At 48.4% G+C, this 13,026-nt stretch overlaps 1 protein-coding gene across 4 annotated transcripts in view; it reads left to right on the top strand.

Moving 5' to 3' along the window:
- Rhobtb1 (Rho related BTB domain containing 1) overlaps window positions 1-11,888 on the top strand; it is a 108,992-nt gene extending 97,104 nt beyond the window's left edge. For all 4 annotated transcript variants that reach the window (XM_055598920.1, XM_055598922.1, XM_055598921.1 and 1 more), the window contains 4 exons: window positions 1,922-2,072; window positions 6,273-6,361; window positions 9,166-9,271; window positions 9,731-11,888. In XM_055598920.1, the coding sequence (XP_055454895.1) occupies window positions 1,922-2,072; window positions 6,273-6,361; window positions 9,166-9,271; window positions 9,731-9,900 (516 nt within the window). In that variant the 3' untranslated portion in view covers window positions 9,901-11,888. The remainder of the gene's footprint in view (window positions 1-1,921; window positions 2,073-6,272; window positions 6,362-9,165; window positions 9,272-9,730) is intronic.
- The last annotated feature ends 1,138 nt before the right edge of the window (window positions 11,889-13,026 follow it).

Consider the following 13,026-nt stretch of genomic DNA (forward strand, 5'->3'; position numbering starts at 1 on the left):
CAAGCCTGAGGGTCAGAGAGAGCAGGTGACTCACTGAGAGTCACACACTGCTTATCAGTGCGCCCATGGACCATGTCTTGTCATGCCTCTGGGCCAGCTCACACACTGTCACTCTGTCTCCTCAAAACACACTGCATGCCTCCATTTCAGCAACCCCTCTTTATATGTGTTTGTATAGGAAGTGCCTAGTCTTATGGCACAGATATAATCATACAGAGATGGAACCACACATAATACATATATACATGCATACATAAAGATAGATGTATTTATATATGTAAAGATTTTTATATATGAAGATATATTTATCTTCGAGGATGTATTTCACATGCTGTATTCTGACTAGTTAACCGTTACAGTTAAGAAGTCTATAATGGTTCGTTCTTTAAAATTAGAACTCTAGTTAGCAGAACTATTTGTCAGAGGCCTTATGACTCTGCAACCCAAAGTGTTGCCATAAGGAGACTGCTGGTCTACACAGCATTTCAGCCCTTGAACTTCAGAATTGCACTCCTCAGGCTTAAGTCCTAGTCACTGCTGGCTAACCCTCCAACCTTGGACATGAAACTCAGCCTCCTTGACTGCTATGACCTTGTCTGTAAAATAAGAAAATTAATAGTCTCTTCTTCCTGGGACATACGGAAGGATAATATAAGATGGGGTATGTGTCAAGCTGTGCACAGAGGCTTCTATTAAAGTTGCATCCCAGTCGGAAAAGCAAGGGCGCCATTCTATACCTTGTCTGTCCCCACCTTGCAGAGCAGCTTAGTTAGGGTTCTATTACTGTGATGAGACACTGTGACCTTGGCAACTCTTACAAAGGAAAACATTTACTTGGGACTGGCTTACAGTTCAAAGATTTAGTCAGTTATCGTCATGGTAGGGAAGCTTGACTGCACGCAGGCAGACATGGTGCTGGTGAGGTAACCCAGAGTTCTACTACTGGATCCTTAGGCAGCAGGAACAGAGAGTCACATTGGGCCCAGCTTGAGCTTCTGAATCCCCAAGCCCCACCCCCTGTGATCCACTTTCTCCAACAAGGCCACACTCCTGATAGTGCCACTGCTTATGGGCCTATGTGGACTATTTTCATTCAAACCAGTATACAGAATCAGTGAAGATCTGAAATCGACTGTGTCTCCCCAGTGATCTGTGTTCTGCCCTCCCCCTTCTAGGACTGAGGCCTCCAGTCATTCCTAGCTCCTTAGTATAACCCGTTGTACAACATCTCTAGACACTCAGGACAGAGGCGGTGGGCATCCTGCAGGGGATCATGGCCCAGACCCAACTGAAACAGTATCTCCAGACACACGATAGCCAGGAGCCCGTTGGCTACTCCGAGCCTGCTGAGATCTGGTGATATATCTATAGTTCCGGGTCCATGTGGTCATAGGAGAAAATACTAATGTACAGACAAGGTCCTTGGAGATGCTGATGGGTCGTCGGAATGCAGCATGTCACCATGGCAGCTGGCGTGGCCATTCCGCCTGTGTTTGGCCACCTGACATGTCTGCAGCAGTGTGGCCAGCCGGTCCCCGTATCTGTCACATTGCCAGAAGCCTTCTCTCTCCACAACGGAGTACCTTCAGGTTCTTGGCAGGGAGGGCCCACAAGGTCATACCACATTTACGACCCATTTGTCTGATTTATGTGCCCAACTAGCCATTTCTTTAAAAAAAACGCCATACGGGGCTCTTGTCAGGCAGCAATACTCTTTTGTTGCCTACAAATCAAACTGTTAACGTTTACAGCCATAAATACCGAAGGCCCCCTCTGCACAGCCTCGGAGCAATACCTGTAATTGTCCAACGCCGGGTCACGTGGTTGGGATGTTCAGAAGCCCGTGCAGTCGCCCCATTTGCCATACCAGTTCCCGGCTCCCGCAGCAGCACTGAGCCCTCTACCTCTGTATCTGCCGCAGGTGCACCTCCCAAATATAAACAAGATGTCGATGCAGGCGGTGCTGGAATACCTCTACACCAAGCAGCTGTCACCCAACTTGGACCTGGATCCCCTGGAGCTAATTGCCTTGGCAAACAGATTTTGCCTGCCACACTTGGTTGCCCTCGTAGGTAAGGCTGGTGACTCCGTGTGTCGCTGACCGTCACGACACTTAGGCAAAAATAAGATTTCCAGGTCCGAATCTCTCCCAACAGAACAGTGTGGGGGTTGGGGTGGGGGGGATGAGGGCTCGGTGAAGCCATCCCCATCTGTCAGTCAGCCTAACTGGATGCAACAGTTAGCTCCTAAGTCCCTCTGTGGTAAGCCTTGCCAGGCAATGAAAACATAGTGTACAGTGATGGGCACCTGGCTTTGGAGGTAAAATGCTGTGGAGTCTTCTTCAGACCACAAACTTTGAAGTCAAGCTAGTGGGTCAACAGTACTCCACGGCAAGGCTTCTGCACAGGCATAGCCTTTGAGGGAGGAACATCTACAGGATGGCAGAGAATAGAGGATCCAGATCCAGCCCCCCCTCCGGGTTTCTCCCCCATCCCTCTTTGCTTCCTAGCCAGGTGATTTGTCCTTTGTGTGACCTGAGCTCGGTATCTCGGCCTTCTCCCTCTTTAAAACGGGGTACATTAGCTGCCACCAAGATGTGAAGGTTGACCGGGAAAAAAATATGTGAAGCCCTTAGAATACTAGCTGGCACACAGGGCGCATCCTGTATTTGGTTTTCAGAAGTTTTTCATTTTCTTGGAGCTATTTTTGAAAATGTTCTGACATTGTCAGGCTCATTCCAGGGGAGTGGGGGAGGTCTGGCTTAACTTCAGAAGCCTTTTCCGTAACTTCTAGATTTGTTCAGTGGGTAAACTGGAGCAAGTCTGGGTGGAATACATGCATTTAAATCCCTGACTTTAAAATGTTAAATCTTCTGCTTCCTTCCCCAGAGACATCAGTTAGCCATCCAGGCACTTATTCCTAAACTTGCTTGATCCCTGGTTCCTAGAGGCACACTGTTAGACTGGCCTTCTCCCTGCACTGGGAGAACCATCTGTGCCCATTAGACTTTCAGTAAAAACCGACTGACTAACTGAGCCAATAGAAAGAGGAGAGAACAAGCCAACCCATTCAATATATACTGTACCTCCTAGCAGTGACGTTAGATAAAACATTTATTTCTCTGCCCTCCTGCACACAAATTACCTAGAAACGAAGTTCTCTTCTCTTCATGTTTCTTCCCAAATTTAAAAGAAACAAATTGAAACATCACAATTAGGAAAAAAAAAAAAAAACTTTTCCCCAATATACTGAAGTCATGGATCCAAGTGAGTGTACTGCTTTCCAACCATTAATTCCAGCTAGCTGCGGTGAGAGTTCCCTTTTCAGAAATGTGAGTTCCTATCCAAACAGCTACCCATAGGTTATGAAAGGAGTTGTCCTTTAAGGATAAATTTGTTTGATTTCAGGGTTTTGTTTTTTTGTTTGTTTGGGGTGTTTTGTTTTTGTTTTTTTGAGACAGGGTTTCCCTGTAGACCGGCCTGGACTTGAAATCACAGAGATCCACCTGCTTCTGTCTCTCCAAGTTCTGGGATTGTAGGTGTGCACCACCATGCCCTGCTCATGGGCTTTTTGTTTTGTTTTGTTTTGTTTTTGCTTTTGTTTTAATAGACAAAAAAAAAAAAAAAAAAAACTGGAACCAGGTATGTTGAACCCGGTCTGGTCTGTGTTCTGTGTCAGCATAGTAGTGTTTTTATAATAAAGATTAAATCTGACACTGATAACATGGAGTTGATTTCTACATGAAAGATTTTTTTAAGTGACCCCAAGAAAGCTCCTTTGCGAAGTGTCTCCAGCTATCTTGCGTGATCTTATAGAATCCTGCTGGGACTAATCCACATACCTTACCAACATACCTTTCTAACCTGTGGGTCGGGGCTCCTTTGGCCAACCTCTGTCTCCAAAAATATTTATATTACGATACCTAACATTTGCAAAGTGACAGTCATAAGTAGCAACGAAAACAACTTTATGGTTGGGGAGGTCACCACATGAGGAACTGTATTAAAGGGTCACAGCGTTAGAAAGGGTGAGAACCAAACTGGTTCAGACCATCTTGCGGCATATTTCAAGCTCTGCTCCGAGACTGGAGACTTCAATAAGTTTTGAAAAATGTTGCTGCTCTAGTCACCTTTCTCATCACTGTGACAAATACCTGACACAACCCAAAGCAGGAAGGGTTCCTTATGTCCAGGACTCGAGGGTACAGTCCATCATGGCAGGGCAGGCACGGCAGCAGGGGTAGGAGGCAGCTGGTCACGTGACATCTACATCCGGGAAGCAGAAAGCTGGGGATCTGCTACTTGTTTTCCTCCTTTTCACACAGTCTGAGAACTCAGCACAGAGACCACCCTGGGGGTGGGTCTTCATACAGTGGCCAAAACTCCCAAAAACCATCCTCACAGACACACCCAGAGGTGTGTTTCCATGGCAATTCTAGATCCTGTCAAGTTGACTGTTGAGGTCAACCATTAGCATACTTGATGTTGCTTAGGGAGACCAGATGACTTCTCTGGGAAGTTCAGTTCTAAGGAGTCCTGGCTGAGGAGGGCTGTATCAAAGAAAGCATCAGCTTGTGCAAACAAGTGTGCGGGCTCAAGAACACAGAGCCAGGTAAGGGGAGGGCATGCCTGGATAGTGGAAGCGGTCCTCAGACACAGTGCAGCGTCAGCCCCAGGCCACTACAGCAGGAAATGTTTGGAATCTCAGTGGATACTGAAATCATGTTTACACCAAGCTATAGTCGGCTCAGTATGGGACAGCATTACCTCTAGAAAATGGAGAAACTTTAGCCATAAAAACAAAGCTTAAAATAAAAATAAATAAAACCAAGCCGCCCTCTTGGCCTCTAACCACAGCGCGAGCTCATGCCTGGGTCCTGGCATATGGAGCTGATCACGGTGATGGGGCTAGACATCACAGTTGGCTGAGGCAGCTTTTTCTTGACCAGGTGACAGTGGCGTTTGGCTCGCTCACTGGCCCTTCTTTTCACAGAAGGTCACTGGGTAGCATGAGGATTCTGTGTGATGCTGATTTTCTCACAGTAGAATTGCTCTCAAGATTGAAGTCAGTCCTGCCCCCAAACCCTGACCAGTTCTTCTATGCTTTTTGCATGTATGCACAGCATGCCTGCATGCGTGCACATATGTGGCCACACCCATATGTGGGTGCTCACATACATATGTTCTCACCTATATGGAAGTTACTTATTAAGGTAGGGTCTCTTGCTGAACCTGGATCTCACCAGTTCTGGTCTGGCCAGTCTAGCTAGCCAGCTTGCCCCCAGGGATCCCTATCTCTGGCTCCCATGGCTCAGATTATAGGTGGCTGCTGCACAGCCTAGCTCCTGCAAGGGTCCTGGAGATCCAAGTTCTGATCCTCATGCTTTCATGGCAACAGTTTTGACTGAGTTACCTCGAGGCCCCCTACCACCCATTTACCAGAGAGCTTACAGATAATATTCAGAGTCCATTGTCTTCGCAACAGCACGCGATATGATGGGTTGCTCGCACTCTGGTGTGGCCTCCCTGAAATAACGGAGCGTAATTTGGGGTTGTAAGCCAAATAAACCCTTTCTTCCTTAAGATGCTCTTGGTCAGGGTGCTTTATCACAGCAACCACAAAGACAGTAGAACCCTTGGGCTCCCCAGTGCTCAGCCAGGCTCTCTTCCGTCTGGCCTGGCTGCTCCATTTATGGACTCTGAGGTGAACAGGGAAGTTCTCCTAAAGAATAGGAAGACCCGGGTAAAAATGAGATCCACTTCAGCCTAAAGCCATCAGCTGCCTCAGCCCCCAGCAAGACCGGTTGTCTGTCCTTTGAGACTTTGAAACCAGCCAGGAGGACATATGTCTCTCTAACGATTCATACCCCTGATGACGCCCCTTTCGGTATAAGGCTATTCTCTCCGTGCTGTGGGTCTCAATGGTTCTCCATTTTCCTCAATGCTGTGACCGTTTAACACAGTTCATGTCATGGAGACATACCCCCCCAAGCATAAAATTATTTTGCCGCTACTTTGTAACTGTAATTCTTGATACCGTTATGAATCATAATATAACTATCTGACATGTGAACCACATGCAGAGAACCAGTGTCCTTGGTTGGAGACTAATGGACCACGCATTGCAATCAGCACCGGGTTCATTTCCAGTGTCTGCCCAGAACAGTGTCCGCCATCCCCTCTCTTTCTCATGCGGTCACAGATCAGCTCCTCCAGGCTGGGTGTGTGGCTTGGGGCGGGCAGTCTAACCCTGTCCTGCCCTCTCTCTCCCAGAGCAGCATGCTGTCCAGGAGCTCACCAAGGCCGCTGTGAGTGGAGTGGGCATCGATGGTGAAGTTCTCTCTTACCTGGAATTGGCACAGGTAGGTCTTACCTTCCGTGCTGGGTGCGTGTCCCGTGAGCTTACTTTAACACTGGGGGGAAAAATCATCTCACTATCACACCTGTCCAATTACAGATGCCACAGTGGTGTCCCTGTATGCAGAGAAGACCAGAGAGTTTTATATGTCAGTCAGCATTCAACCTGCCAGGCTGCATTTGAAAGAACAAGGACCCCTCCCCCCCCATACCAGTCTCACCCCTCCTGAGGCAGTGGTTGTTATGTGAGGGAACCACCAGCTTAGAGGGAAATTTTGCCTCTCTTCCTTCTTTGAGTTCTCAGACAAGTATTTGGCCAAGAACCTACTGTTTCTAGAACATTCCATAAAGCTTTTTAGTCCCCTCCCCCCCCCAAAATGAACAGTTTACTGAAGCTCCTCTGGAGTTTCCTCAGATCAGTTTTGTTAGTATCGGAGTCTGTGATTCCATTACACAAGCATCTGTGCACGTGTGAAAACATGTACACACATACCCACACACACCTCTGCCAGAAAAAAGTAATACCCAACTAAGGGTTTAGGCACAAAGATAAACTCCTCCTCAGTTTCCTCACCCATTTGCCAATTCCCTCTGAAAATGCAGATCCATGACCTCCCAACCTTATAGACTGAGAACCAAGGGAGAAAGAAGGTTCGAGAAAGAGCCATGAAGTAAGGATGGGAGTTCTCTAACACTGCAGAGTGCGTATGTAGGATGGTCTAGTTCCAGTGTAGACTTAGCAACAGTAGTTTACACTCTGGGGGCATGGGATGAGAAATGAGGTCTGAACTCATGGTATTTTGTTTTGTTTTGTGTGTGTGTGTGTGTGTGTGTTTTCCTTTCTGCCCGTGGAGTTTGGCTTCCTTTGTTCTCTCTCAGTAAGGACAGTGATAACTAAGTCTTAGGTCAGGCAATTTAAATGGTGGCTTCAGGAGGAGAACAGTGAACGAGGGCAGGTGTTGCTCAGCCCAGCCAAGCGTGGCCATAGGCGATGGCTCGGTTTATGGGGAGATGGTAGACTGGGCCTTGGAACAGCCAATTCCTTCTGACGTGACACTTGGCACATATTTGTTGTGTGATCCCAAGACCCTCAACCACATGCAAACCACAGATTCTCTGCAGTCAAAGGCAAGTGAGAGAAACAGAGGAGAGCACAGATTCCCAAAACCCGACCTGAAAACCCATATGATGGAGACTTAAAGTTGAGGGCCAGCAATGCATTGCAGGAGAAACTCCAACGCCTCATCAGGGCTGGTTGTCCAAACCTGGAAGCTGGAAGTCCTTGGAGACACTCCCCCTTCCAATTTATGACTGCGTTCTATCTATAAGTATCCTGCATAGAGGAAATTGAAATGACTGAGAATGCCCCACTGGACGATTCACTGGAAAGTAAAGACGTGACCTTTTGCTGTCCTCCCCCCTGGCTCCTTCCCACCTGCCTACACATCCATGGCAGGCTGTGTGGTACGATTACTAAGCCCTGACAATCCCTAGCAGGAAGTTAGCATGATGTCCAAGTATGAGTCCATCCATTAGCCTTTGACCCGGAGATTGTTTCACAGTTAGCAGAAACCTGACCTGTAGCCCTTGCTAATTCACATAGTGTAACTTCTCCCACTGTGGCTAGCTTGAACACCAAAAGCCGAGTGAGTCACTAAACCCAAAGCAGGGGTCCGAGTGGTGCAGCCAGTTCTCTGGGCTTGTGCAGGCCCCCGCCATACAGGACCACACTGCTCCAATTGTACATTCAGAGCCAAACTGGACATGCAGGAAAGCCAGAAGGACCCGCCTCCAATCATCTCCATGACTGGGGTTGTAGGTTCTGTCTCTCTGGAGTGGCTTTTAAGGGATGAAATGATGAGCCTCAGAAGAATCATGCTGTCATTCCAAGGTTCCCCCTTTAGCCAAAGAAGCACCCAGGATGAGTGAAGAAGGACAAGAGTGTCCTGCCAGCTCAGAGGAGATATGGGGGGAGTGGACTATCTGGTTTGGGGACCTCAGCTACCACCTCCCCAGGCTCAGAAAAGCTGGCTGGGGCATCCAGACTTCCCCACCTCACCCACGTCCCTGCTCCTAAACAACCAGAGGGCAGGGCCAGGACAGCTGCAGCACACTGCCTTCTCCTCTTTCCATCATCGGCCCCAGCAAGCTGAGCGCTGACATGTGACACGGAGTATTCCATTGCTAAGGCTCCTTAAACAGAGATGACATCGTTCCATCTGCTGCTGCCTGCTACCTTCCAGAGGGCATGCATGGTCATCTCCCACAGGAGGGCCAGGCGGCAGGCAGGGCAGGAGAGCCAGGCATACTTTAAACCCTCGGTGTGATACGGAGTTTATTCTGGGGACCATCTATCTCAGCAGGCAGCAAGGGAGGACAGGACACATGAACACTGTACTTGGCAGACAGCAGAACCACGGTCAAAGTCAAAACGCTGAGGTCAGACAAGAGCTTTCGCGTGTTAGTCCCACAGGCCTTTTATGTCTCTTCACTCCCTTTCCCACCCCTATAATGGTTCTCATAGCTTCGTAGACTTTTTTAAAAAATTTTGTAACATTCATTGCCTGCGCATGTTCAGTTCTCCTACGTGCGTGCGTGCGTGCGTGCGTGCGTGCGCGGGTCACGTCATGCCTTTGAAGGTCAGATGAATTGCAGGGGTCGGGCCCCTCCTTCCTCAGCGGGGTCCTGGAGATCAAACTCAGTTACCAGGCTTGGCTGCAAGAACCTTGGCCCGCTGAGCCATGCCACCGACCCCTTGCCTGGCTCGAGCAAACGGAGCCTGACCCCGCTCTGGCCCCCTTCCCCGCAGTTTCACAATGCCAACCAGCTGGCCGCCTGGTGTCTACACCACATCTGCACCAACTACAACAGCGTCTGCTCCAAGTTCCGCAAGGAAATCAAATCTAAGTCGGCAGGTAAGGGTGCACGTGCGAGCTCCCTGCTATCCACCCCTTGCCCTCTCTCAGCCTTTGGGAGGGGCCGGGCCCAGTGGGCAAGGTATGGCCGGTTCCTTTCGAGGATATGGCGGTCACGTACTCAAGGGACGCGACCTAAAGAATTTGGGGTTGAGGGAATCTCTCTGCAGAATGTCTTACTTAGAGAACTGGGTAGGGAAGGGGGGCTGGAGTTGAGGGCACCCTGCTGCAGAGCATGGCCCCACCCGTCGTTTAGGGCTACACAACCATGGGTCCAGACTTCAACCCTGGAGAACATCAAGTGGTTTGGCCAGGCGCAGAGAGCCCCCGCTCATAGCTCCTGCCACATCGCCGTGCGGGGAGGTTTATGGGGAGCCCAAGGCGTCCTTGAGCATCCGGGACAGTCAGCGGGCAGCAGGGATCAGAGACGGCATCTTTTTCCCCCCACCCCCCCGCCAGACAACCAGGAGTACTTCGAGCGGCACCGCTGGCCCCCTGTGTGGTACCTGAAGGAGGAGGACCACTACCAACGCGTGAAGAGGGAGCGAGAGAAGGAGGACCTGGCCCTGAACAAGCACCATTCCAGGAGAAAGTGGTGTTTCTGGCAGTCATCCCCAGCTGTCGCCTGAAGAGCAGAGAGAGGAGAAGTCATCCTCTAGGAAAAACCTCCACTGCTGACAGCTCTACTGTAAAACCCAGTCTCCTCAGCCATCGACTGGGTTAGGGTTTTGGGGCACCGGCTTTTCCACTTGTGTGCATTTATCTCCATCAGGATCAAAGCACAAGCCACCAACGAGCCTGGACAGAAAAGGAAAGCTGACTGACTCTCCGCATTCCTTCAACCCACACCTGTCTTCACCGCCCCCTCCCCCACCCCCGTTAGGAAGCTTTAATACACTTTAGTCCGTTATTTCATTCTTTTTTATACAAAGAAAAACAAACCCAGCTTTCATGTTTCAGATTCCAGATTGGAAGAATATTTTTCTACCGTCTCTTGTATTTTGTTGAAATGACAGTGCGGTGGATGACTTTATTTCACAGGCCACACACTGACCGTGAAGTTGCCCTCTGAGTCCCTCGGCCCATGTGACCACCGAGCACTGCTCATAATTACAGAGTTCTCCTTCTGTTGTAGGGTAAAGGGTTGGGCTGAAATTCCCCCTCCCCAAAGTACAAGCTGGAAGTGCTTACTTAATCTTTGTTCTGATGAACATTGGTATAATTACCTATTTACACCATCTTCTATTTAAGTGCTAGTAATTATGTGGTTACCTGTGCCATATAAACTCCGTGTTTAAAATGTCAAGGGGATAATCCTTATACTCATTCGAAGGGCTCATTAAATCCCAGGACTCTCAAGGGCAAGACTGACGGGCACACCTGGGTACCTACAGCAGTGTTCAAGTGTCGAGTCCTACTGTTGGATAACTGTCAGGGCTGGTGGCTTTCAGTGTTCTGCCATTTTGCTGTGCTTTCCACCAGCAAACCCCTCCGGGAACCTGGGCAGAGGTGAGCGAAGGGGAAAAGGCTCTAGGTCAGTCACCTCAGCCCTCGCACCTGCGGCCAACTTCACTTTGTAAAACACTTTTTTTTTTTTTGTCTTTAACTTCCCCCAGGGAAAATTTAGGTCACCACGGAAGTAGGCCAAGGCAGACCACCTGCTTCTATGGCAGTCCCACAGAGCCTGTGAAAGCCCAGAGCTGGAGGCTGGGTCCTGCCTTCTCTCAGCGGTGAAAGGAGCTGAATGCCGAGAGCCTAGGGAATGGTGCTATTGCGTGGTAGTTCTGACCCCATGTCCCTCGGGAAGTTCAGTGTTAGAACAGAACTCAGAAAGCAGGGGAACTCTCAAGAAGCATCAACATCATTGCCCCCTGCAGGTTAAAATGTTACAGTACACGCATCCAGTCACACGCGTGTACACACACACACACACACACACACATCAGAGAGTCATAGCTCCACGCCTGCCACTGGAAATTGTGTGCTGGACATCAGGGGCTCATCCTGTTGGGCGATCACCTTATCTTACCGATGCTAAGGGCTATTGATTTTTCTGTTTGTTTTCATTTTCTAGTTTGTTTGTTTGTTTGTTTGTTTGTTTGTTTGTTTTTTCTGAAGATGGGAAAGAGACCGTTGAGTCCAAACTCCAAATGCCGTTTGCACTTGGAAATCTATGTAGACCACAGGCAGGCATTTGTTTCTGGAATGGCCACATACCAGATACAAGAGCTTAGGAAGACCCAGCCTGAGAAAGCCTCCCCCCTTAACTTTGCTAATAGGGTGAATTACTAAAGAGAGGAGAAGGTGTCCAGGATGAGAGGGTACATGTCAATGGCAGATAGCCACCTGAAAACCCTAGAGGTTGTGTTTTCAATGAGTAGCCCTAGTTGAATTTAACAACCAAAGCTCCATCTGATTGTACTCTTGCCAAAACATGACAGACACATACATGAACATGGGCATAAGCAATAATACCCTCTCATGTTCTTCACAGCTGCTGAAACCAAGTGGCTGGTTCATTTGGTTGACACTGATTAGCCTTTAACCATGGTGGTTTGTTTCATGTTTTTTATTTCACAAAAAAAAAAGCCAATAAAATTGTTTAGCTATAAAAAACAAAAAATGCCTCTGGTTTTGTGTGTTGCATAAAATCCCCGTGTGTATTTTAACAGCTTTTGAAAAGCTATCTGTAGGCGCTGTTTTTTAACTCTATTTTATTTGGGGTTCCTAAAGCCTCTACCTCCCTTCCAAGCCCCCAACCCTGGGTAGGAGAGAAAGAAGGTTGGAAGGGAAAGGGGACATAAACCTCTTTACTTCTTTCAGCTGGCCACAGTCATCAGGTTCTTTTGGGGGGCAATGCCCATCTCAGTCATCAGGATATTCAGTGGTCCAGGTAACCAGCAAATGCAGCAAGCGGTGGTCTTTCTTGAGAGCAAAACTAAAGCATTCTCTTGAGTGTTCTCTGCATTCATCTCCTCCAAGCTGCTGCATGTGCTCTCTGTCTCTCTCTCTCTCTCAGCTCTCATGTTTATACTAACTGCAGCTGGCAAAGTCCATGCCTCTCCCTGTGCCATACGAGGCAATTATCAGCTGTGGACAAACTAAGGCAGTCCCATATCCCACTCTTGGGATTAAAACAAAAACCTGATTACATAACATAACTGAGGTGTTTTTTTTATATCATTTATTACAACTTACTCAATTTGTAACCCAGCCATGGCCCCCTTCCTCATCTCCTTCCAATCCTACCCTCCCACCAGCTTCTCCCCCTATGTCCCTCCCCTAATCCACTGATAGGAAGAAACCCAAACTTCCACTACAGCTATTAATACCCAAAGGTGTTGCATCACTGGAGCTTGCTGAATTAACAGAGCTGGAAGGGTGATTTGTGTTTAATTCTTTTCAGCAGAGATTCCCATTTTAACATGGAGATGAGGTGACAGTTTACTCTTCCTCAGACAATACCGTGGGTCACTTGGCACCCTGTGGTCTTGGAAAGTGGAGACCATGTCATCTCCATGCTATCTAAATAGGTGAAATCAGTGTTTGGAAAATGTTTGGCAGCAATTAAGTAAAAGGGCTGGACTGGTAGACCCATGGGTAAGTGCTTTAGAAGCAAGTCTGAGAATGATGTTGGAGGGATCTGTCTATAACATCCAGATCTAAGGTTATGGAAGCCTTGATGGAATCAAGGGCGTGAATGAGATCTCACAGAAGGACTGAGCTCTTTGTAACTGCAGGAGAGAGAGTCAACC

The sequence above is a fragment of the Psammomys obesus genome, unplaced genomic scaffold, assembly GCF_907164565.1.
Source record: "Psammomys obesus unplaced genomic scaffold, mPsaObe1.curated_primary_1811, whole genome shotgun sequence".
NCBI lineage: Eukaryota > Metazoa > Chordata > Mammalia > Rodentia > Muridae > Psammomys > Psammomys obesus.